Genomic DNA, 27,838 nt, shown 5'->3' with positions numbered 1-27,838 from the left:
GCTTTTTTGCAGCCTGAATCTTCTTTTTAATGATCTAATTTTTCCTATAATACCATAACTATTACAAAATTTTTGATGGGGGGGGGGGTCTTCGATGTGACTGATACCAGAAAAAAGGTTCCCAGAGCAACACGAACACCAGTTGTTGATTCAAGACTAGTTCTACATCTTGCCTACATACAGAGGCATTCTGTTTATACCTTAGCATTCCGTGAGTTTACTTAACATGAGCCAGTTTTCCTAAAATTCCCCAGGTTAGTAAAAAAAATAAGTTTTTCGTTAAGACAACAAGTTATTAGCCTTGAAGAGTAATCCCAGTGAGTGAAATTCTAAATTTGAGGATCTATTAGGACCTAGGACAACTATTGGGTAAATCCACTTTGAAAATCCATTTTGTGTATTGATTATACAAACTTAAAACTTAAAACATTAGTGATGTTAGAGAATACCTATCTGACTTATGCAAACAAAACTGCAAACACTTCTCACTACTGCCTTATTTCAAGCAATCAGGAAGGTGCATTTGTGGTGAAAAACTAATAATAATCATAAAATGACAAAGCCAAGTAGAAGTAAGTGTGACATCATCTTCTTGGAGGGTCATTGATGACACTGTTCTAATCTATAAATTTATTTGAATGACAATTGATTCTATCTAACAACACCCTGAAAAGAAAAATACCAGTATCACATAAATACCTTGTATTTACTTCCTGATGATCTCGGAACATTTTAGCTATAAGTTTTCCGCAAATAACTTCTGCTCGTTTCACCAAAGCTCTGATTAATTCCTCACAGCGCATTTCAAACATTCCTAAACGAATAGTCTGCAACATTAAGTATTAAAAGTTTAATGAACATGAAAAGAAGAGATTCCCACAATTTTGCCTTTCTCACAATATTGTTTGGTGTGTGTGTGTGTGGTGTGTGTGTGCATGTGTGTTTAATATGATGCAGGCAGGATTTTCTAACCTCGCATTTGTATTTTACAACCATCTTCTGGATAAATCTCCTTCAAGAGTTTGTTATCTTGGAAGCCAATTCTATCTCAGGACAACAATGGACATAAGAACTTTGGAGAATTGAGTTATTGCTAAATAGACAGTGGGGGATTTAGATGTTGTATCTGCTCTGTACAGAAGAGTAATGCATATTTCGGGTGGAAATTTTGGAAACTATGAAAAAGGACAAACAAAAATCTTAAATTACCAGTCTCCTATGGAACAGAAGTAATCACATTTTGGTGTGATTACCAAATTTTCTGAAAGATTTATAAACACTAAGGCAAGAGAACAAAAATAGAACAAAACTAAGCTCTTGGAATTTTTGAGGGGTCAAATCATATAAAGTACAAATTATATAAAGTAGAAGTCAGACTTGAAGTACTAGACTTTCAGCTCTGTGGGGACAAGAATGCTGTTTTGTCTACTTCTATATATCCTGGGTTTCCCACAATGCTTGGTTCACGGAGAGGCATCAAGTACTTTCCCTGCTGACGGTTATGGTCTGATTCTTTCACTGTATGATCTAAAAACACATCCTCATAAAACTGGGAAAAGATCCTAGTTACAAAGAACAGTTGTACAAAACGGACCCTTTACCTTTCTAGATGTGTACTGTATCTCCTCTATTAGTTTTTGATATTTGCGAATTTCTTGCATTATTTTCTCATAACTACGGTTTTCTTCAAGGAAAGCATCAGCATCTTGCTCAGCTTTTCTGGTGATCAGGAAGTCATACTTGTCATAGAGTTTGAGGTGCTCCCTAGGTGCCACACTCTCTCTCATGATCACTTCCTTCACCTTTTCTTTGTGGGCTTCGACAATTTCATCCAGAATTACTGGCTTCAAGGTTGTTGGTTTAGACTTACTTTCCTAAACAAAGGGAAAAATAACATTCATTTTAAAAAATAAAGGTAACTTTATCATTTATCTTTGTAAAAATGCCAATCTTACCGTGTGTGTGTGTGTGTGTGTGTGTGTGTGTGTGTATACACACATACACTCACAAAGTCTTTTTGATTTTTTTTAAGATTTTATTTATTTGACAGAAAGCGAGAGAGCACAAGCAGGGGGAGCAGCAGGACGAGGGAGAGGAAGCGGCAGGCTCCCCACTGAGCAGGGAGCTTGACGCGGGATGCAGGACTCGATCCCAGGACCCTGGGACCATGACCTGAGCCCAAGGCAGATGCTTAAATGACTGAGCCACGCAGGTGTCCCTCTTTTTTATTTTCTAATCTCTGCAGAAATAGATTCCGTCTAGTAGTATATTGAATACCTAAGTTTCATACACTTTTTTTGTTTTCCTTCAAGGCTACCTAGTTGTGTTTTGGTTTTCCTGTGTGCATGAAAGAACTGTCACTTGAAAATACACACAAAATAAAAACACCAAAACCCACATTTTGTTTGTGCAATTGCAAGGTAGTGCTTGCATTGTACTTTATTTTTAAAAAGGGAGCCAGCTCAATGTCATATCATCATATTCTTTGATCACAGAACTTTTTCACCTTGAGGAGCAATCTGTCTAGAACAAAGAAAAATTGTTTACTCATTCATTGACCTTTGATCTTTGATTCTGTGAACAGCAACTAGAAGAAACGAAAATCCCTGGTTACAAAATGTGCATTCTGCTATCACCATTAGAATCATGGATCAGATAACAACTTTTAATAAGCAAACAAATCTCAATAGCTTGTCTCCTCTTTTCAAATAGGAGGGCAAAGAAATGTGCCTATAGGGTTTATTATCCTGAACCAAGTTACACTTAAAAATATACCTGCTCTACCTTGCATTCAGAAGAAGGGATTTTTCACTCTAACAAACAAAAATTATGATCAGTAGTGGATATTCTAGAGCATTCACTAGATAATATTAAAGGACTCCTTAGAGAACTGGATAATTTATTCAGCTATCCAGGATGCATTTGCCCGCTATGCCCCCTAGGGGGATTTTAGGAAATCATAATGGTTAGAATTAGACCCTTCTTGAGAACATTAGTGAATCCCACCACCACCACCACCACTACAACCCTGGGCTCAGTAGATGCTTGGTGCCATCTTTCCTGGGGCTGGAGGAGGGGGTACCTCTGAGCTAAAGAAATCTATATTGTGTACTGTACACAAAGTAATTATTGGATCTAATGCCAAGCTCATCAATACTCATTATATAATATTACTTAAATGTATTAACAGCCTGCCTAATGTCTTCAGCCTATAGGTCTATCTTTCTAAACCTAATTGGATACCAGTACATCAGAACTATATTAGAAAGCATACTTTTGATATGAATTCTAATCAGTTCCTATCAAGAGTTAAGGGAAATGATATTTTGAATGAGACAGTTCAAGTGTTCGAAAGTCTATCAAATAGACCATGAGATGGTGATATGCTTGGATTCACAGCATCTTAGGTCCTTATAGGTTTGTCTTCCATGGGGAAAGAAATGTATTTTAATTTCACTTTTAGTTTCTATCAAAGATTATGATAAGAACACCTTTACAAACCACTTCTGCCGTTGCTGTCAAAGGTCATCAAAATCATGTTCAGTCATCTTACTCGAAGTACCTTCTACATCGTTTCCAAACCCGATTACTAGCAAAATATCCCTAGATGATTCCGGCAACCTATTTCTGAGAATGAGCTATCATTGTGAATCCACATCTCTAGGGGCACGAAGTGGTGGTGGTAGATTTGTATTTTTAAAATATCACCAGGTGATGCTGACATGTAGGATTTCAGAACCATTACCGCATGTAAAATGTAAGACTTCTCTCTCAAAATCTGATAACAGGGAAAAAGACCTGAGCAGTTTAAATTAACTGCTTAATCCCAGTTAAAACTTGTCATATATTCCTCCTCACTTCAGAAGCCAGGAAACTTAGAGCCATATTTTATAGCCATTAAATCAAAGTAACTATATTCATTCAAATGACGGTAATACTTTTCTCCACTCTGAGCATGCCTAGTAACTCTTAGTAACTCGTTCTATTTGTCTGTTTCATAAACTCCCTCAAATCCTTCCTGAAAAAAGGCAGGGTATGCCTGGAAAAAGATACAATAGCTGAACTGAAATTAAACAAAGGCCAAAGTAAGCTACATTTCTCCAGAGACTTCTTTTTATGACAATATGAGGAATATATAACCTGAAAATAACTATCTAGTTCAAAACATATAAGAATGCTGGGGAAAAATGCCAAATATAACTTTTGTAATGCATAGCTAAGGAAGCAAAATAAAATAATAGGGAAAGTCTAGGGGCTAAACGTGAGGGAACACACGAGTTGGGAGGAAATTATGTGCGGAAGTGAACAGCTGCCCTAGAGACTGCTGATCCCTGGTGGCCTAAGCTTTGTTTTAATGAGTCTCTAGCAAGGTGGGCCTACGTGCAGGGGAGGGGGGGTGGCAGAATGGCTGTTAGGAAACAAAGCCTCAAGCCTGAGCAGAGAAGGACGTCATATTGACTATCCCCACAGAAAGCCAAGAATACCGAAAGGTGATAGAAAATTTCAGAATGCTGAAAGGTGACAGAACCTCTGAATGAAGAACCAAATGTCCTGTTTTGACCTTGTTTTGGGGGGGAGAAGAAAAAAGAGAGTCGCCTTAAAAATTTGTCACCACCAGCTTGTTCTCCTGTAGACTTGGTAAGCATTCACACTGCCCATGTTTTCCACAAAATCCTTGGCAAGAATTTTATTAAAAAATGGTTCTTGGGGCGCCTGGGTGGCTCAGTGGGTTAAAGCCTCTGCCTTCAGCTCAGGTCATGATCTCAGGGTCCTGGGATTGAGCCCCGCATCAGGCTCTCTGCTCAGCAGGGAGCCTGCTTCCTCCTCTCTCTCTGCCTACTTGTGTCTCTGTCAAATAAATAAATAAAATTAAATTTAAAAAAAAAAAAAAGGTTGTTGGTCTGGAGAGACCTCCAGAGTAACTGTGAGGAGAATATGCAAATTCGGGAGGAACCACCTTAAATTAAGGCCTTAAGGACTTCCCTGCATGAAGTTCTTACATGTATGAGCCCATAATAATAAAGGAAAAACACCCATAGAAATAAACCACCATGAGCAAGTGTCAGATCTGTGAATGGAGAAGTGAAAGAGTAATGACTATATGACTAAATACAGGAGGCAATAAAAAATGACAAGTCCTATTTGACAACTTAATGGAATTCCTAGAAAATAAAAATAATGAAAAAATAGAAACTTTACGATGAAGATAAATATCCTCACAATGGATAATTTCACAATCACAATGTTGAATAAAATAAAACAAGTCACTGATTATAAGAGGACTCCACATTTATACAAAGACATGGAAACACTAAATGGAAATTGTTTAGGGATATGCAGACAGGTAGTAAGTGTATCTTAAAATTTTCAGATTAAGAACCACAAAATTCAAGATTGTGATTCTTTTGCTAGAAGGCAGAAGGAGAGGAATGTCAGGGAAGGGCGGTGGGGAGCAGGGAGAGCTTAAAGGTATCAGTAATATTACGTTTCTCTAGTTAGATTGTAAGTACACAGGGTAACTTTATTACCACTTAAAACTACACACTAGTCTCCTGGACGCTTTCCTGTACATGAAATATTTGTGAACTATTTTAAAAATAAAAAAGAGGGGTGTCTGGGTGGCACAGTCGGTTTTAGCTCAGGTCATGATCTCATGGTCGGGAGATCAAGCCCCATTTTGGACTCTGTGCTCAGGACAGAGTCTGCTTCAGATCCTCTCCCCTTCTCCCTCCCCCTCTGCCTGCCCCAGCTCATGTGCACACACGCGCTCTCTAAAATAATATTTTTAAAAAATAAAATAGGAAGGAAATAAGAAAGCTACTGATTGGACTTACAAAGCTTGAAAACCTTTTAAGTTAAGGACTTATCAGACATGCTCGACTTGTATACTAGACTGCAGTAACTCCCGCTGAAATATACAAATTCAGCATAGCTTTGCTACATAAATGCCAGAGAGAGAAGGGAAGCAGAATCTGCGATTTGAGAGTACAGACACGAATGCTAATGGAAAAAGGTATATGAGAGTAACCAACTGGAGGACAGTCTGAGAGAGCTAGAGAAGTATTAGGGGGGCGTGCAGCATGGCGTGAGTGCCACAGCAAACCACGACTGACTGCCTCAAACACACACAGCTTTAATCACAGCTTTAATTCCTTCCCTTAAGAAAAGTTTCACTCCCATGCAAGACTAGACTAAGTAACTAAGTATACTGTGATGGAAAAATTGTATTTTTTTTAATTAAAAGCTTCTCATAAGCCAATGTTGCCAAGCCATTTATATTCCGCATGGCAGAGGATACAGATCTACACCTTTTAGAAGTTGTTTGAAATGAATGTCATCATGAAAATTCAAGCAATCAGAATATCCTTGTTACTTACCCACTTGGAATACAGTTTTGTCTCGACTCTTGGCACAAAACTGACAGCCTTAATCATAATATCATAAACATTTAGAAGGATGTCTATATAGTCACTGAACTCAGGTTCAAACTTAATGGTGTCATTTTCAAGAATCAGCCTCATGATGAAACCGGGATGTTCAAAAGCTCTAACAGAATCCTGCAAAAAAAAAAAAAAAATGTATACATGTATGTGACTATACACACACACACACACACACACACACACACACACACACACGAATTGGGAGAGACTAAGCAGTGCAGGTGTCCCAGTTAGAACTCATGGGAACTCACCTTTCCTCTTAGGCCCTAGACAGTTAAGCCAATGAGAAGTTCTACTAAAAAGTGCAAGAGCAATTCCCAGCTAGACGTGCTGGCGTTTAGTACCCACCGGGCCTTCAGATCAACCAGAGTTGGGGTCAAGGTTTCAGAAAAAGGAGGATGTGCATAGCCGTGGGGCTCTGGAGTCGTGCAAGAAAGAGCCTAAGAGAACATTCGGATTCCCAAGCCCAGCTCATACTCTAACAGGATCTTCTTCTGGAAAGAAGAGAGTTCCTTGCAGAAACCTCCCCCAGGCATCCTGGCCCAAATTTCCCAATGAGAAGAGTTTTCACTTCTCTTCACTAATCCTCACCAACTAGGTGATACCCACATATCCTGAATATTCAGGTTGATACTAAGTGTTTTTAAGTAGGTAAGTGATCTAAAGACATACTTCTTCCTCTTCCACTGGTAAAGGTCTTTTTTTTTTTTTAATCTTCTTCCTCTTGAAAATAAATTAGTGGATGAATAGTGGTGTTATGGCACCATACTTACTGGTGGTTGTGCTATTAAGTCTGTGAAATCCTGCATGGAGACCAAAGTGAGTTCTTGCAGCTGTAAAGTCATAAGCGTAGCCGCGCAGTTGAAAAAAGATTCCAATTTGGCACTGCTGTCACCAGTTGGCAATTGCTTTTTTTTATTACCTTGGTAATAAATATTCTGAACTTCTGGAAACCACCTTGAAAGCACAAAAGACTTTTAAAAGTTAATACTTCCAGTGAATCACTCCTTTTACGTTAAGTATTAACAGTAACTTCTGGACATCCAAAGGTCTTCATAGAGAGCTCTATTGCTAACTGACATTACCTACCCTCTGAAATGTAAGTACTAGCGTATTTCATTTTTTCTAGGAAAAGAAATTTTAATCAAGGCCAAGAGAAGATGACTCAACAATGTGATGTGATGAGGAAAAAAAGAAAAAAATAATAAAAAAATAAACCCTGACTCTAACTCCTGAAACTATGCTTTCTGTACTTTTTGAATAAAAATTTATTGGATATTACAAAATACTATGTACCAGTCTCCAAAATGTTCTTTAGGGAATGGATTTGTTAGTTTAAAGCTAAAATGTAAATAGCTGATTAAACCAAGAGAGAGCTTATTTAGTCCAAATCACTTGGTACTATGTGTTATTCTGTTTCACAACAACTTGAAAACAAGACAAATCAATAAAATCAAGTGTATTATTTTATTCCCCTTAATGTGAAACCCTGAAAGAATGATTTAAAACAAAGTTTCAAATATATATGTAACCTTGCAACAAAAAGGTAAATTCACATATACATACATAAAAAGTTTTTAGTTTATAAAACCACTAATACTATAAAATTAAGGAATACTGATACTTCTTTCATAAGAGATCATGAATTTTTTAAAATGGTAAATCCACATATAGATACATAATAAGTTTTCGGTTTATAAAACCACTAATACTACAAAATTAAGGAATATTGATACTTCTTTCATAGGAGATCATGAATTTTTTAAAAAACAGAGTCCACATACTTTCGGGAGTTGCCAAATCCTTCAAGAAAGATCTCAATTTTAAATACATGTATTCATTTCTTTAACAAATATGTGTTTAGTGCCTACATGCTAGAAACAGTTTTATGAGAGATGTAAAAAGATATGACATCACCTCTTATCTCTTATAATAACAAAGGCAATTGTGTCATAGCAGAAAAACAGTCTTGAAGTCAAAGGATTGAGATATAATTTTCCATTTAAGTAACAGAGAAGGGTTTTATAATGAAAATGGCAATTTCATTGAAAGATGGAAATGAAATGAGAAGGACCGTGAGGAAAGGATCTGAAGTAGAAGTGGGATAATAAGAAAAAGAGGTGGGTAAGTGGGGCTCATTTATCCAATAATTTCATTGTCTATAATAGAGGTAATAGAGAGATTTCTTCCTAGAAGATAGAAAGAAATAAGTGGGGGGAAGTCTGAGAGGACTTTAGTAGAACTGGGAGCTGAACACAAGAAGTTGGGACAGCCTTACTCTCTAAAATGAAGCCATGGCAGATCTTTCTGCAGTAAGGTGTCCTTGTCGAAGATAAAGAGGAAAACTAACAACTACTATGTAGAGAAGGGTAACGCTACATTAAGAAAGGGGACTGAGAAACTTCTGGTAGTTTGGACAAGAGATGGAGTAAGTTTGGAGCTACAGGACTGGAAAACGGACAAATAAAAAGATATGTTTGAAAAATTATTGTGTCCTTGTCCCAAAGATATTTACGGGGCTCCCTATTATGTACAAAACACTTTGTGCAAAATATTAGTCAGTCTCCAAAGTGCCTTGAGGCTAAGAGAAGGAGGAAAAGACAAACACATAAATACATATTATAAAAGGAAGCATTAAAAGAGAATAAAGGGTCCGAGGTATTCAGAAGGAAGAGATCATTTTTAAGGGGTAACAATAGAGATTTCATAGAAGAAGGATCATTTGAGCTGGGTACTGAAGGACAGAAGAGAGGCTTCTCCAGTAATGAGCTACATCAAGTACTGTAAATAGCATAAATCATAATATTTTGCTGATGGTATTCAAGAGGTTTTTGTTGTTAAATTTCCTTAACCTCTGATTCAGTTTGATAGAATTATGTGTAAAGATGGTAATGCAAAGAGTCACAAGTTTAAGAGGGAAGCAACTAAACAACTTTCAAATTTTCCCAGAATTCCCCTTCCACAGATGAAAACAAAGAAGAGTAACTAATTTTTTTTAAATCAATAATTGGTTAAAAAGGAGAACAAAGAGACTTTATCCACTGAATACTTAACAGTTACAGACTGATGTTAAAAGTTATGTCTTGTTTAATTTAACATGACTATTTCTCCAGGCATGGCCCAAGGTGAAAGTTTTTTCAGACCTGAGAATGGAAGACTAGGTTAGGCCCAGGTTGCGGAAGACCTTAAAAGGTAGGTTAAGCAATGGTGACTTATTTTGTCAACAAAAGGGAAGCACTAAATTAGGGGTTAGGATTCACATGACAGTGGTTTGTAGGCTACACAGGAGGCTAAAAGAGCCCACCAAGGATAGTTGCAGTGGGAATAAAAAGAAAGGCATACACATGGAAGACGCTTCGAGAGAAGACCAAGAACAGTTGGCGGTCCTCAGTCTAAAAAATATAAAAGGATTCAAATCGTAAAAAAATCATAAATCCGTAACAGAAGGACACTCTGGCAATATATAAATACATAGAAATTAAACAACACAATCCTAAATGGCCAGTCAAAAAGGAATTCATATGGGAAATCAAAAAATAATTTGAGATGAATGAAAATGAAAACACCATTTACCAAAACTCAAAGAACACAAAGAAAGCAGTAACTGGAGGAAATTTATAGCTGTCAATGGCTACATTAAAAATGAAAAAAAATCTTAACTCGGTAACTCACAATTCCACTAGAAAATGGAAAAAGAGCAAACTAAACTCAAAGCAAGGAGAAAGGAAGAAGAAAAGATTTGAGAAGGGGAAAAAATAGAGAATAAAAAAAGATAGAGAAAATCAACAGACGCAAAATTTGGTTTTTTAAAAGATCAGCAAAATTGGGGAGGAGCAAGATGGCAGAGGAGTAGGAAACCTAAATTTTATCTCATCCCAGGAATTCAGTTAGTTACCAAATCATTCTGAACACCAACAAACTCAACAGGAGATCAAAGAAAAGAATAGCAGCAATTCTATGAATGGAAAAGTGAACACTTTCTGGAAGGTAGGACTGCAAAGAAGAGAATCCAGGGCAATATTAGGAAGATAGACCACGGGGGAGAGAGAGCTTCTATCATCTGGCTACCGGCAAGTGATAGAGCAGTGGAGCACAAAATCAGAACATTAAGAAGTCTGTTCCACTGAGGGATGTCGCTCCAATGGCTAAGTGGGGGGGTTGGACCCCTCACTGGGACTGTGTGGTCTCAGGACCCTCAGGGTCACAGAAAGACTGGGCAGTGCTCAGTGGCACAGCTCCCAAGTATTGGAGCAGGGAAGCCAGCTGCAAAGACAGAGTCAAGGAGTGGGCTCTCAGCTCAGGGTTGCCATAAATTGTGATCTGTAGCACAGTTGAGCCACTAGTCTCCAAGGGGGGACCCCACAACTAGCAGATCTGGGGAGACTCTCCTTCCTCCACTGGGAGGAGCAGCATGGGATCCTGGCACAGGAATGGGCTGGGTTTGGACACTCCAAATGGGGTCATGTGCCAAAGATAGAAATGCTCAGTCACAGGCTAAGTGAGCATGAAATGTGGCCAGGGACCAGGGAGAGAGGAGTGACTGACTGCTTTTCTCTGAGGCCACACTGAGGAGTGGGGCCCTGACCTCTCACCTCCTCTGGGGCCAGAGACTGGGAGGCCACCATTTTCATTCTCATTCTCCAAATCTATACAGAAAGCTTTCAGGGAACAAAAGCTACCAGGAGCAAACCCAAGTGGATTATTTTGCCTGGCCCCTGGCAAGGTCGATGCAACTTCACCTCAGGCAAAGACATGTGAAAATCAGTGAAACAGGCCCCTCACCCAGAAGATGATCAGCAAGAACATCCAGCCAAGACCAAGTTTACCGATCAATGAGAAGTGCAAAACTCTAGCATCAGGGGAATACAGCACATAGAATTCATGGCTTTCTTTCCCATGATTCCTTAGCCTTTCAAAGTTAATTTTTAAAACTTTATTTTTTTCTTTTTCTACTTATTTTTTGAATTTTTCTTCTTTTCAACTACCAGCTTATCAATTCCTTTTTAAAAATCTTTTTAAATTTTCATTTTTACAGTCATATTCTATCCCTTCATTGTATTTAATCTTATTTTTTGTATAAATATAAGTTGTTCTTTCTTTAAAATTTTGGGATACAGTTTCTTCTGACAGATGAAAATATACCCTAAATCTAGTGTTTGGCTTTGTTCTAGTCTCCTGCCTGATCACATTCTCTATTTTTTTCTAATTTTTTTCTTTTTTCAATTAATTTCTTATCAATTCCTTTTTAAAAATCTTTTTAAATTTTCATCTTTATAGTCATATTCCATCCCTCCATTGTATTTACCCTTATTTTTGTATATGTATAAGTTTTTCTTTCTTTAAAATTCTGGGAAGCAGTTTCTTCTAATAGACCAAAATACACCCCAAATCTAGTGTGTGGCTCTGTTCTATTCACCACCCTTTTCCCATTTCTTTCCCTTCCAGTTTCAGATCTCTTCTGATTTGTTTAGTGTATATTTTTCTGGAGTCATTGTTACCCTTTTAGCATTCTGTTCTCTCATTCATCTATTCTTCTCTGCACAAAATGACAAAACAGGAAAACTCACCTCAAAAAAAGAGAGAAAGAAAGAAAGAAAGAAAGAACAAGAGGCAGTACTGACTGACAGGAGCCTAATCAATATGGACATTAGTAAGATGTCAGAACTAGAGTTCAGAATGACAATTATAAAGATACTAGCTGGGCTTGGGAAAAGCATAAAAGATACTAGAGAATCCCTTTCTGGAGAAATAAAATAGCTAAAATCTAACCAAATTGAAATCAAAAAGTCTATTAATGAGGAGTAATAAAAAAGAGGCTCTAACTGCTAGGATAAATGAGGCAGAAGAGAGAATTGGTGATATAGAAGACCAAATGATGGAGAATAAAGAAGCTGGATAAAAAAGAGATAAACAACTATTAGACCACAAGGGGACAATTCAAGAGATAAGTGACACAATAAGATGAAAGAGTATTAGAATAATGGGGATATTAGAAGAAGAAAGGGAGGGGGCAGAAGGTATATTGGAGCAAATTATAGCAGAGAGCTTCCCTAATTTGGGGGAAACAGGCATCAAAATCCAGGAGCCACAAAGAATCGCCCTCAAAATCAATAAAAATAGGCCAACACCCCATCATCTAATAGTAAAACTTACAAGCCTCAGAGACAAAGAGAAAATACCGAAAGCAGCCCGGGACAAGAGGTCTGTAACCTACAGTGGTTGAAACATTAGATTGGCAGCAGACTTATGGCAGCCTGTCAGGTCAGAAAGGACTGGCATGATATATTCAGAGCATTAAACAAGAAAAGCATGCAGCCAAGAATACCATATCCAGCTAGGCTATCACTGAAAATAGAAGAAGAGATAAAAACCTTCCAGGACAAACAAAAACTTAAAAAAAAAATTGTGAACACCAAACCAGCCCTACAGGAAATATTGAAAGGGGTCATCTGAGCAAAGAGAGAAACTTAAAGTAACAGACCAGAAAGGAACAGAGACAATATACAGTAACAGTCACCTTACAGGCAATACAGTGGCACTAAATTCATATCTGTCAATAGTTATCCTGAATGTAAGTGGGCTAAAAGCCCCAATCAAAAGACAAAGGGTATCAGATTGGATAAAAAAATAAGACCCATCAATATGCTGTCTACAAGGGACTCATTTTAGACCCAAAGACACCTCCAGATTGAAAGTGAGGGGATGGAAAACCATTTACCATGCTAATGGACATCAAAAGAAAGCTGGGGTGGCAATCCTTATATCAGATCAATTAGATTTTAAACCAAACACTATAATATGAGATGAGGGAGGACACTATATCATACTTAAAGGGTCTGTCCAATGAGAAGATCTAATAATTTTGAATATCTATGTCCCTAACATAGGAGCAGCCAATTATATAAGCCAATTAATAACAAAATCAAAGAAACAGATTGATAATAATACAATAACAGTAGGACTTTAAAACCCCCCTCACTGAATGGACAGATCATCTAAGCAAAAGGTCAACAAGTGAATAAAGTCTTTAAAGAACACACTGAACCAGATGGACTTCACAGATATATTCAGAACATTCCATCCCAAAGCAACAGAATACACATTCTTCTCGAGTGCACATGGAACATTCTCCAGAATAGATCACATCCTGGGGCACAAATCAGGTCTCAACTGGTACCAAAAGATTGGGATCATTCCCTGCATATTTTCAGACCATGATGTTCTGAAGCCAGAACTCAATCACAAGAGGAAAGTTGTAAAGAACTCAAATACATGGAGACTAAAGAGCATGCTACTAAAGAAAGAATGGGTCAACTGGGAAATTAAAGAAGAATTTTAAAAATTCATGGAAACAAATGATAATGAAAACACAACTGTTCAAAATCTCTGGGATGCAGCAAAGGAGGTCCTAAGAGGAAAGTGTATAGCAATACAAACCTTTCTCAAGAAACAAGAAAGTTCTCAAATACACAACCTAATCCTGCACTTAAAGGAGCTGGAAAAAGAACAGCAAATAAAGCCTATACCCAGCAGGAGAAGAGAAATAATAAAGATCAGAGCAGAAATAGAAACCAAAAGAATAGTAGGACAGATCAACAAAACTAGGAGTTGGCTCCTTGAAAGAATCAATAAGATTGATAAAACCTGGGACAGACTTATCAAAAAGAAAAGAGAAAGGACCCAAATTAATAAAATCATGAATGAAAGAGGAGCAATCACAACCAACACCAAAGATACACAAACAATCATAGGAACATATTATGAGCACCTATATGCTAGCAAATTAGACAATCTGGGAGAAATGGATACATTCCAGAGAAGTATAAACTACCAAAACTGAACCAGGAAGAAATAGAAAACCTGAACAGACTCACAATCAGTAAGGAAATTGAAGCAGTAATCAAAAATCTCCCAAGAAACAAGAGCCCAGGGCCAGATGGCTTCCCAGGGGAATTCTACTAAACATTTAAAGAAGAATTAATACCAACAAAAACTACAGGCCAATGACCCTTATGCACGTACACACGAAAATCCCCAACTCAATCCAACAGCATATAAAAGGAATTATACTTTATGGCCAAGTGGGATTTATCTCAGGAATCAGATTAGTTCAGCTCATGAAAACCAATGTAATAATTAATAAAGTAGAAAAATCCATTATTTCAGCTGCAAAAAAAACAAAACAAAACAAAACAAAAAACACACACACATTAGGCAAAATCTGGTATTATATGATAAAAATAATCAATGAACTAAGTATGATAGGGAAATTCCTTAACCTGATAAAGGGAAATTATACAGCTAACTAAATGCTGAAAGACTGAAAGCCTTCCCCTAAAATCAGGAACAAAACAAGGATATCTGCCCTTGCAACTTCTTTTCAACACTATACTGGAGAGTCTAACCAAAACAATTAACCAAGGACAAGAAAAAAAAAAAAAACACAGATAGGAAATGAAGAAGTAGAGCTGTCTATTTGCAGATAACACAATCTTATATTTTAAAAAAAAGATATAAAGATTACACACACCAAAAAAAAAAAAATATTGGTACTAATAAACAAGTTTAGCAAGGGTGCAGGATACAAGATCAGTATACAAAAAAAATAATTAGACTTTATCAAAATTAAAAATATTTGTGCCTCAAGATGCCTGGGTGCCTCAGTCAGTTAAGCAACCAACTCTTGATCTCAGCTCAAGTCTTGACCTCAGGGTCATGAGTTCAAGCCCCATGTTAAAAAAAAAAAATGTACCTCAAATTTATGCCTATCAAGAAAATGAAAGAATCAACCACATAATGAAGGAAATATCTGCAAATTGTGTTAACTGAGGGCTTAGTATCCAGAATATATCAAGAACTCTTAAAATTCAACAATAAAAAGATTACTCAATACAAAGTAAGCAATGATCTGAATAGACATTTATCCAAACAAGATAAACATATGGACAATAAGCATTTGAAAAGATGCTCAATATAATTAGTCATTAGGGAAATGCAAATCAAAACCTCAATAAGATAGAACTTCACATCTACTAGGATGACTATATATAATCAGAAAGATGGACAGTTACAAGTGTTGACAAGGATGTAGAGAAAATGGAACCCTCATACATTGTTGGAAGGAATGTAAAATCTAACAGACGCTTTAGGAAACACAGTGGGAGTTCCTCTAAAAAGTTAACGATAGAGTTATTATATAACCCAGCAATTCTACTCCTAGGTATCCACCCAGGAGAACTGAAAATACGTTTATACAAATGTTCATAGCAGCATTATTCCTAATAGGCAAAAAAAAAATAGCAACAACACAAATGTCCATTACTGATTAATGGATAAACAAAATGTGTTAGATCTGTACAACGAAATATCATTTGGCCAGGAGAAGGAATGAACTATTGATATATGCTATAACATGGATGAACCTTGAAAACATCATGCTTAGTATAAGAAGTGAGACATAAATGGATACATATATCATTCCACAGAGACGAAATGTTTAGAATGGGGACAGAAAATGTACTAGTGATTGTCAAGGCATGTTGGAGGGGAAATCGGGAGTGACTGATAACAGATAAAGCATTTCTTTTGGGGGGTGATGGAATTAGTGGTGATTACTGCATAACCTTTGAATATATTATAAGCCACCGAAATGTACACAAGAAAGTGGTGATTTTATGGTAAGTGAATTATACCTTGATTTAAAAAAATAGTTAGCAATACACTGACTATGGCTGGAGGCAGGGTAGGGGTGGTAAAGACGTAGATGATAAGCAACAGAGAAAAAGTCACAAAGTTTTCAGTTTGGCCTGGGAATGGTCTAGAACAAGAAGAGTAGCAGGTTTGGAAGAAAGAATAACCACTGTAATGGAGATGCTGATATTTAGATGCTGACGTGATATTCAACGGGAGACATATAGTATGAGGTTAGTAGCAAGGGCCTAGAGCTCCAAAAACATAAGATCTTGAGACAGATAGGACAGATGAAATCTTGACATTGTCAAGAATATAAAGAAGACTCACAACAGTAAACACCTGAGAGGTCCCCACTCTTGGGAACAGTAAGAACAAGTACAGCTAGGAAACAAACAAACAAACAAACAGGAAAACCAGAGGCACAGGGACCTAGAAAAACAGCTTCCAGAAGGCAGGGGTGATAAACCACAGCAAATGCTGAATAGAAGCAGAGAATGAGTACTGAGAGAAGATATCTGGGTTTGGCGTAGATACCATAATTAATCATTTGCTAACTGTTTCTCCATTGTGGTAAGCTGGTGTTCTACCTTTTAGCCATGATAAACACATTCCGGTTCACTATTTAAAGTACAGTCAGAGTGTTCTTCCCTTAGAATCAATCAGAAAGCATTGAGAGCTACAGCAAATCAATCTACAACCCTCCACAAAAATTTTCAGCAAAGGTTTTACTCTGCTCTGTACTTTGACACCCAATTTACCAAAATTTATGGTGGTAATGTATTCCTGGACTATAACCCGAAGTTACCGATCAAGAAAATTTATTGGCTTTATGTCCTTAAGGGGTCATTTTCTTCTCTGTAATTGATTATGGGGTTTCATTCTATAGCTCTCATCTATTTGTTTATGTTAACTAAGTACTAATATTAAAGAAAATTCTAAAGTTCTTTCGAGTGATTTCAGACAAAGAATTTGATTCTAAAATATTGGAGAAAAAAAATAAAGATTCAATCTTAAGCTATCAGGATGTATCTCTAAGTAACTTATGGAAATCATGAAATCATACTGGAGCTTCATGCCCTCTGCTATCTGCAATTTGAACTAATTTTAATGTCCTATTTATAATGACTCAATAACCCATGATAGAGACATTTTCCTATATTGTTTTGGAGCATATTGTCTGGCACCTACATCGGTAATTATCATATGTGACTATTCCATTTTTAAGAGTCAAGCCAAGATGTTTAATTATCATTTGAAAAGTTTAACCTCTCAGTGTGGTCATAAACTCCTTTAAAGAATATATTTTCCCCACCTAATCATGCTTTAAACTTCCTTCATTTCCCATCCAAAAGCAAAATGAAAGAGGTACAGTGCCTTAAATGTATTAATAGTAGATGTCAAAAATCTAGCAAATGGACTAGTTGATGATCATTCTCTCCATGGTATTCAACGATTCTCACAGAGAAGTAGAAACCAGACATTGAGAGAAAAAAAATTATAATCAATTTAGTTCCTGCACAATCTGTGTTATGTAGAACATCTGGGTAGACAGTACAGACCAATTCAGTTAAAGACACTACAGTTAGTTCTTGAACAGAAGTAATTCCAAACTTGTTAAAACCAGATTTTCTAAATGCAGTTAAAATATAGTTCCCCACCAATAACATTTTTAAATTTGTGCTTTCCTCCATGAAATTTTAAAACTTTACATTTTAAGTAGAGTCTCTTTAGCAGATTCCATGTGTTTCATGACAATGGTCTGAAATATTGACAGTTCTAATGCATCCTGGCGATTATGAAATTCTTCTACATCAACTAAACGTAATTTTCTGCAAGACATAAAAATAAACAGTAATTAAGGCAGGAGATTTTTTTTGGCATTAAATATTTTTGTTAATGGATCTCAAAAATATAATATTCCTTGGTTTTATCATTAAAATTTGTGTTTAATAAAATTAAATATTTAAGAACATGAGATTTTTAAAATTTTAATTTTTAAAATAATGTAATTAAATTTTATGTAATTAAATCTTTGTTATGTACATGATTTACACATTCAAGATGTTTCTGTTGTAGACTCTATGCTAAAAGTTGACTCTAATTTAAAAAAAAAAAGAATTTTCTGTTAGAGAAACTGGACAGCCACATGCAGAATAATGAAAATGAATCCTTATCTTACACCATACTCAACAATGAACTCAAAATGGATTCAAGACAGGAATGTAGGAACTGAAATCATAAAACTCCTAGAAAAAAACAGGTGATACATCCCTGGACACGAATGTTGGCAATGATTTTTTGGATCTGATGCTAAAAGCAAAGGCAACAAAAGCAAAAAATGAACAAGTGTCACTACATCAAACTAAAATGCTTCTGCACAACAAAAAATCAACCATTAACAAAATGAAAAGGCAAGCTATTGAATGGGAGAAAATATTTGCAAATCATATACTGAAAAGGGGTTAATATAAAAAATTTATAAAGAACACATACAACTCAACAGAAAAAAATCTGATTAAAAAATGGCAGAGGATCTGAATAGACATCTTTCCAAAGAAGACATACAGATGGCTAACAGGTATATGACAAGATATTCACATTACTAATCATGAGGGAAATACAAATCAAACCACAATGAGATTATCACCTCACACCCGTTAAATTGGATGTGAAAAAAGGATAGGAAATAACAAGGGTTGTTGAGAATGTGGACAAAAGAGAATCCTTGTGCACTGTTGGTGGAAATGTAAATTGGTGCAGCCTCTATGGAAAACAATGTGGGGTTCCTCAAAAAATAAAGAATAGAACTACCAGATTATTACATACCAATTCTACTTCTGAATATTTATCTGAAGAAAATGAAAACACAATAAAAAAAATAATGTATCCCCATGTTCATTGCATTATTTCTAATAGCCAAAACATGGAAACAACCTAAATGTTCATTGACGGGTAACTAAAATGTGGTGTACACATATACACAGTGGAATATATTCAGCCATAAAACAGAATGAAAGCTTACCATCTGAGACACCATGGATGGAGGCTGAAGGCATTATGCTAAGTTAAATAGGTCAAACATAGGAAGACAAATAAATACCTTTGTAAACTCCTATGTGCAATCTAAAACGACAAAAACTGAGCTCATGGATATAGAAAACAGATTGGTGGTTGCCTGAGGCAGGGGATGGAGGGTGGGCAACATAAGCTTCATTTTCTTAGACATATTCCTTTTTTTTTTTATCTATTTTTTTAAGACTTTATTTATTTATTTGTCACAGAAAGAGAAAAAGAGCACAAGCAGGAAGAAAAGCAGGCAGAGGGAGAAGGAGGCTCTCTGCTGAGCAGGGAGCCAGATGCGGCACTCGATTCCAGGACCCGGGGATCATGACCTGAGCCAAGGGCACACACTTAACTGACTGAGCCACCCAGGTGTCCCAACATCTTCCTTTTATATTCAACTACTGTAATTCCTAGCCTGCGGTAATTTCCACATATATGTACACCCAAGCTATATACACATCTTCATATATGCACACTATTTTTCAAGCAAAAATGCCCATATGCTGTGTAGGTTGTGACTGTATTACAGATGCTATCTCTGACATTCAATGGGCTCTGTCAATCTCACTACTGAAGGACATGAACTTGCACATTCCATCTACAAGCATCCCCTTTCAGCTTTCCACACTCATGCATTTTTGCAGTCATTCAGATGACTTTTGCATTACCATTCTCTACACCACTGCCACACATAGAGATGTCCTATATTTTCGACACCTGCGGAGATTCAGGCCAAACAATATTCTTCTAGAGGAAGGATGCCCTTTATATTCAATGCTGGCTCCTACTCTGAGACAGTGCTGTTGACTGCCCACCCCACTCAACGTTCTCATAGAGTAAAAATGACTCGTGTCTACAAGGGCAACATTGGGATCGGTGGCGTGCTCTTCCTACCCTCAGACTGTGAAGCTTCTTTCTCATTGGTCTTCACCCCGGATGCCCTGAGGTTTGCTTCAGTTGCTGCTGCTAATACTTCTGCCACTATGACCATGGACAACAGGTTTGGGCACATCCATTGTTTACTGTTTTGGTTTGTTTTTTTTATCTCAACTTTGTTCCCTTTTTCTTCCCCTTCATTTTCTCATCTCTTGCCTCCTGACGTTGGCCAACAAACTCTAGCCCGTTATGACAATACTATGCACTGCAGCCTCACCCGCCTGCATCCAATGCACTGTATCCTGGCAATTCCATAGAGATCCGTATCTATGAATGGACATAAAAGAAAACAACACTGGCAGTGTTGTAAAAATGAAATATATATATCACTGTATGAAAACATCCTTTGTGAGAGTGATACTATACAGTATGACTTCATGACTGCATGCAAAATTAAATCATGGCCAAATTCAAGCAAAGAAATCTACATTATACAATGGAAAGCTGAAAGATGTTCTTTCTAACAGTATTCAGTCTGACCAGCAAAAGCCATTTTTATGCTATGGATATGTGGGCCTGTATGTGGATACACATATGTATTTGATAATATGAGTACACATAAAAATAGTGAAAGATATCCCACTAGATGGTTATCATGGGTCTGACTGGGCTGGTGGAAAGGAAGGCAGAAATGAGGAAAAGAAAGGCTGGGGAAATCAGGCAAAGTAAAGACTGGACTTAAAAAGTATATATGATCATGGGACGCCTGGGTGGCTCAGTTGGTTGAGTGGCTGCCTTCGGCTCGGGTAATGATCCCAGCGTCCTGGGATCGAGTCCCACATCGGGCTCCTTGCTCAGCGGGGAGCCTGCTTCTCCCTCTGCCTCTGCCTGCCTCTCTGTCTGCCTGTGCTCACTCTCTCTGACAAATAAATAAATAAAATCTTTTTTTAAAAAAAAGTATATATGATCACATTTACATGTTTATGTAAAGTTACATATGTAGCTGCATATTTAATTAAAATTTGTTTTTAAAAAGGCAGACAGGGACAGAGGGAGGGAGGAAGGGGCCTTGGACAGCACAGATCATTCTACCTGTGGGAAAACAGAATGCCACGAAGGACAATGGGTGAAGAGAGAACCTATAATCAGATGGTGGCAGAGCCCGGGCAAGGAGCTTGGCTTCCTAGAGCAGATGTCAGGGGTAGGGCTAGAAAGGTACGCTAAAGAGCCTAACTCGGGAAGGAGTTCAGAGAAGTTGGTCGGGGAGGTGGCCCTAGGGCATGTCCTGGGGTTTTCCAGGGTGGGGCCAAGAGCTGCCTTCTGCCACGGCCATAGCTTGAAAGACAGTAGCTTTCCTTCTGCTGGTTTTGGGAGGCAGAAAAATGTGCCCACTTGCTGCGCCCTTCTGCCCACAGAATACATACAGTAGAAACCAGGAGACCCTGGAGAGTGGTCACTTGTCACCAGGGCTGCAGCTGTGGGGGTTGAAAATGCTGGGGTGGGGGTGGGTAAGACCACCTGGGACACAAGGTGCCTCCTCTAGCGTCAGGCAGGACTGATCCGGGTTCTGAGGTTCCTGAAGGAAGGCCTTCTTTAAGAAAAATAAATATAGATTTGTATTACTTTTGCACATTTTCTAAAACTGTGTCCACGGGTGCATGGTGCTAGGATGCCCACCAGTGCCTTAGAAGAGGTCATGCAAGGGTGGGGGGAAACACGAAGTAGCAGCTTCAACGGCCCCCACCAGCATCCACATTCCGCTGCGCCAAGCACTTGCTAACGTGTGGCTGTACCATCCCCACTGTGACCAGGTCTACGATTGATGCCTAACTTCCTGCTGTCACCCAGGAACTTTAACTCATGCCATTCAGGTGTGCCATATTTACTAGGTTCCTAACCATCTATATGACTGTAGCAGCTAATGGCCTGTGGGATTTAAAACAAAGCATGACAATATAGCCCCTTAAGAGTGATTACCCCTTAAAGTCTGCATGGTAATGAGGTACAGGATGGAGGTAAGGGGAGAATTGAGTTAGAGGTCAAAGACAATGTTCATGATTTACCTCTACATTGCTGATTTAAAACCATGTTTGAATACTGAAGGTTAAGTTTGTAGTTATTTTTTTTTATTTGCTGTTAAAATCATAAAAGAAACGATTAAGATGTGACAAAATAGCTTTTATTGCTCTTTTAAAAAGAAGCTCAAGAAGGCCAGAAATACTCACTTAAAAGTACCGCGCCACAAATCTAGCACAGCCAACATCGTAGGGTTCAATGTGTTCAAGTGATCTTTAATATAATTGCTTGCAGCTAAAAAAGATTTCCTCCAAGGTTTTGGAAGAACTTCCATTCTGAAAACAAAGAAAAAAGAATCAGCTATCTCTAAAAAAAATCAGAACAAAGCATTGTCATGCATAGTTTCTGAATAATAATATCTTCCCTTTTTTTTTTTCTTTAGAGAGAGAGAATGGGAGAGGAGGAGCAGAGGGAGAGAGAGAACCTTCAGCAGGTTCCATGCCCAGCACAGAGCCTGACTTCGGACTCAATCTCACAGCCCTTAGATCCTGACCAAGAGTGGGTTGCTTAACCCACTGAGCCACCCAGGCACCCCAATAACGGTTTCACTTTAATAAAAAGTATTATGTATCCCTGACAATAATAACAAAATACATAATTATGTATGAAGATACATAAAGGCCATACTTTCTATGGTCTAAGCCATATAATTTTAGAATAATTAACACATGAAATTATACTTGAATCTTTTTTTTTTTAACATTGATTTATTTGAGAGAGAGTTCATACAATCAGGGGAGGAGGAGCAAAGGGAGAGGGAGAACCAGGCTCCCCACTGATCAGAGAGCCCCACACAGGGCACAGTCCCAGAACCCCAAGATCATGACCTCAGCTGAAGGCAGACGCTCAACCAACAGAGCTAACCAGGCACCCCTGAATCCTTTTTAAAATTTTTTTTATTTAAGTAATCTCTACACCCAACATGGGTGCTCAAACTTACAACCCCCAGATCAAGAGTCACATGCTCTTCTGACGGAGCCAGCGAGGTGCCCCATAGACTTGAACCGTAAGTTAACTTGAATCATAAAGTAACTATTTTTCCTTTAAATACTTGGTCAAGTTCACAAGTAACTCAAAATGATCAAATAGAAACAGTAGCCAACTTTTTCTCATATACGTCTTGAAAGAGGTAATTTCAAGACCCAAAATGTTTAAATTTTTTTTTAAACATCTTAAGTATTGCATGGAGCACTGGGTATGGTGCATAAGCAGTGAATTTTGGAACACTGAAAAAAATAAAATAACAATACAAAAAAAATATATATATATATGTATATAAATATATAGTCCAGCCTACCTGTGGAAATCCCCTTCAACTTAACCTCTGTTAATGCGTAAAGGACACTTCCAAAATTACCGACGCTAAGGTCCTTATTTGAAGACATTTACTCTGTAACTCCTTTGACGTGCATAGTCATCCTTGATACATTAAAGATATGCTATTTTCATCTTTCAGAGTGTATTTAAACCTCTATATTTTATGCCTACAATTTTTTTATTCTCATGATTTTAAACACTGAATCTTGCTTTATTTTGTATAAGTTTAACTCAGTTTTTCAGTTGAAGTCATACCACCTTTACAACTACAAAAGATGATTTTGGTCCCTTAACAGGAGAAAAGCTGTCCTACACATAGGATATGTTGGAAATGACTGCACAAATTTTTCTTGCCATTATAGGAAAACAATCTGAGGTACTTTTAAATAATACGAAAGAAGCAAAACTGAATTATTTACTAAATCATAAAAATGTAAGTTCTATTCTTCAAAATATTTAAGAGACTTATTCCTAAATGTTCTTTAGGGAAAATGTATAGCGAGTGTACTTTTCTATTATGTGTCCTATATTTTAATCTATGTAATAAATTGCAATATGTTCTATATACACACATATTTTCTGTAATGTTCCCAGTATGATTTTGTGCATTCCAATTGCCATCAACTTCTTATATCCCTATTGTATCTGAAGCCTGTGCTAGTAGCTATGGAAATACAAGGATCTATATCAGCTTCTTTCATCAGGGTACTTATGTTTTAACCACCTAGGTATCCATCTCTCTGTCTACCCATCTACCCATGGATTTGTAAATAAAACACATTAGGGCTTAAATACACAAACTTAATAAAAATAATCAGTTGTATAAATGAAGTATATAAGTTATAAACATATCTATGAGAAATATAATTGGTGTATAAATATATACACATACATAGGAACAGTCATATAATTAATATTCTTAGAGAAACTTAATCACTTACTCTGCACGGTGGGGTGGAATTTCAGCTGTTTTTTTATCTTCTTCTTTTTCCCTAGGATCTTTCAAAACAAAATCAACTAAAAGAAAATTGAAAAGTTCTGAGAAACATCCTTATATTAATTATGGCACATTTCCAAGCAACTGCAAAACTAATCCCACTAAAATCAATTATTTAAAATATGTTATTTAAAATAATGGAGCAATTTGTGCATATATCAGACAACAAAAATATTTATGAGAAAACCCATGATGTCTGTGTCTTTGAGAGTACACGTTCCCTCTCTTTAACAACAGGTTCCTATTATTCCATTTGAAAATAATAATTGGTTTTAAAATTACATTTTCCTTCATAGCTATTCTACCAAAAGTAGTTTTCATTGAAGACCAACAATAAAGAATCATAGCAGTTTCCTTTCACTGAGGAAACTTACCATATTGCTTCGTTCTCTTTTAAATTGCATAAAAACATAAAACAATCCTGTTTTAAAATCTTTAGTAAAGGGAGCTACTTCTGCTTCTATCTTCTATGATCATGAATCCACAGTTAATTCTAATTTTCCTACCTTTAGGTGCTCTTTCTAAAATGCCAATGTTAACACCCCTCTTCTTAAACTGTGCTGGTGACTCTGCTTTAACTTTGAATGCTTTAAAAAGGCATTGAAGGCCCTTAAGATTCTGTCCCCTTCCCAAATGCACTCTACGCTTTGCCATCACGGCTGCTTGCAAGCCTGAAGTCCTTCATGCGTGTCTGCCACATGTCACACCGTGTTCTCAGTGTGAGCACTGTCTCGTGTTTGGTTTGTATTTCGAGACAGTTCAGGCACCTCCAGCGTTCTTCCTACCAAGTCAGGCATGAGCTTCTGTCCCTTACAGCACATCCTGTTTCCCTCCTTCTTGAGCCTACCGCTCTACTTTGTAATTAATGATTTGTCCCTCTCCCTCGTTTCCACAATGAACTCTTTGGAATCAAAGATTTGGCTTTTTATCTTTACATTAGCAGGACACTCAGTAAGAGTCTTAAATTAAGTAAAGGCCTTCCTACCCAAAAGGTCCCCAGGCAACTCCAAAATATGAGGATTTCTCCAGCTTTGAATACAGCATCAATTATGCCAGTTTTACAATCCCAGTTAATTGGAGAACTTTTTTTTTTAAGTATAGATTTAATTTATAGTTTTAACTCAGATGGACTCAGAAATGAGTATGTGGAAAATGATTCTGATGTTTAGTCAGTCTTAGAATCCAGTGGTCTAAAAAAAAAAAAAAAAAAAAAAAAAGAATCCAGTGGTCTATACCAGGAATCAGCAAACTTTTTATGTAAAGGGCTTGAGTAGCAATATCTTCAACTTTATGAGCTACAAGGTCTCCATCACAAATACTCATCTCTGCTCTTATACATCAAAAGCAGACAAAACCATGTGCAAATGAATGCGTAGGATTGTATTCTAATAACATTTATTTACAAAAAAAAGCAGTGAGCCAGACTCGACCTGTGAGCTGTAGTTTGCCAACCCCTAGTCCATAACAACAATTTTCAATTAATCACCTTCTAATAATAATAGCAATAATATTAATGGCAATTAAGTAATTAAATTTTAGAATTTCCTCAGTTCTGGTTTTTACCGAGTGGATATAACACTATCAAAAAAAAAAAGACGGATTTAAAATTTTTTTGCTGTACTTTATTAATGAAACTTGCCTAAGATCTTAAGCAATGAAATAGCAATGCAAAAAGCAGAATAAATATATGAATAGTTTCAAGTATAGGTATTAACTTTCAATTAATAAGACATATTCAAATTAGAAAACAAATACTGATTTACCTATGGATTTTTTTACACTAAGAAGATAATCTTCTCTCATTTCATCAGATAATGCAAGTATGCTGTTCGTGAGGACTTTCAGATGTTGGGGGACTAAATTCAATACATGCTCTAGCCAAGAATCTTCCATTGGGGCTACATGGTCTGTATCAATTCCGTGGTGAATATAATAGTAATATCTCTGCATAAAGAAGATGGAGAAATAGAGATGCGTTTAGTTCTGTAGTGAAAGAAGTGTGTTCATCAAAAAAAACACCTACTGAGCAAAATCAAAAATTTAGGCAAAGTATTTACAAATCATAAAAAAGTATTTTGTGTAATTCGTGGAGGCATTATTTGAGATCCCCTAAATTAAAAAAAAAATACGATAGTTCATGAAAATTAAGGCTCATCTCAGTTCATAACTACAATGTAAAATATCAAATTATATTACCAAATATATGATGTACTAAGAAGAATCCATGCTGAAGTAGAATTTAGTGCCTTATAAATGTGTGAAAATGTCGTAGTTTTTGTCCTTTTATTATTGATAATCAAGTCAATCTTACAAGCTGCAAGTGAATCAGTAACCCTATACGTTAAGCTCAGAAATCTATGACAGGATTGAGGAAATTTCCAATTGACCAATAGTCCATATTGTAATTTTACAGCTATTATTAAATGTGTACATAAAACATTCATTTTAAGACATGTTAGTATTTCTCTTACAGACATTTAACTTTGGTATATTTTCATACGATTTTACATGTCACTCATTAGAAAAATTTTAAACATCCAAGTATTTTTTCAAAATACTTTCAAATCATCAATGTTAGAGTCTTTGATATTTATATTTTTAAAAATTCTTCTGTATTCAAAATACTAGAATAATTATATTTTTAAGTAGGTTAATATGCTCTGTAAAGTATACTTTATATAACTAAGAGAATTTCTCATAGAAGAATAAAGACATATAAAAGCTATATAAGATCGAGGCTCATTCTAACAAAGGGAGCTGGTAAATGAGATTTTTCATTGTTTTCTTAGATGGCAAGGGGGAAAATGATTTCCCCCATTAATCCCATAGAGCAATTTTGTGGAACTCCATATTTACTCCTACACCAGAGAGGAGCATAGGGTAAGCTAAAAAGTTTAAAAGCATCTTCAAGTGCTTCCTTCACATTCAAGTATACTGACAAAAGAGACAGCCCATTACCAAAATGTCTTTCTCTATTGCAGAAGTAGTCAGTTTGGGAAACGTGCTTTCATCAGGACTAGGTGAGTCTAACGCCGCATCTTGTTGCCTAAGAAAATGATAAACACACTATTCAATCGTACACAAAGGGCAGTTAGAATATACATCAATGGATATACAGTTGACCCTGGAACAACTCAAGTTTGAACTGTGTGGGTTCACATACACTTCCTTTACAGTACAGTGTTGTAAATTATTTTATGATTTTCTAAATATTTTCTTTAGTTTACTTTATTGTAAGAATACAGTATATGATACCTGTAACAAAAAATATGTATAAAATGACTGCTTATATTATCAGTAAGACTCCTGGTCAACAGCAGGCTATTAGTAGTTAAATTTTTGTAGAGTCAAAAGCTATACGTGAGTTTTCAAT

The 27,838-nt window shown here is 36.6% G+C and overlaps 1 protein-coding gene across 1 annotated transcript in view; it reads right to left on the bottom strand.

Moving 5' to 3' along the window:
* The window catches only part of DNAH7 (dynein axonemal heavy chain 7), a gene marked incomplete at its 5' end in the record, with an annotated part of 250,182 nt that overhangs the window by 203,096 nt on the left and 19,248 nt on the right, over positions 1-27,838 (bottom strand). Inside the window, 9 exons of the mRNA XM_080799459.1 lie at positions 700-827; positions 1,602-1,874; positions 6,378-6,557; positions 7,217-7,400; positions 17,846-17,965; positions 22,301-22,426; positions 24,410-24,485; positions 26,229-26,409; positions 27,424-27,511. Of these exons, the coding sequence (XP_080655585.1) occupies positions 700-827; positions 1,602-1,874; positions 6,378-6,557; positions 7,217-7,400; positions 17,846-17,965; positions 22,301-22,426; positions 24,410-24,485; positions 26,229-26,409; positions 27,424-27,511 (1,356 nt within the window). The remainder of the gene's footprint in view (positions 1-699; positions 828-1,601; positions 1,875-6,377; positions 6,558-7,216; positions 7,401-17,845; positions 17,966-22,300; positions 22,427-24,409; positions 24,486-26,228; positions 26,410-27,423; positions 27,512-27,838) is intronic.

The sequence above is a fragment of the Martes martes genome, assembly GCF_963455335.1.
Source record: "Martes martes genome assembly, chromosome: 3".
Lineage (NCBI taxonomy): Eukaryota > Metazoa > Chordata > Mammalia > Carnivora > Mustelidae > Martes > Martes martes.
Note: the sequence above shows the minus strand (reverse complement) of the source record. Positions and strands in the feature narration are given on the sequence as shown.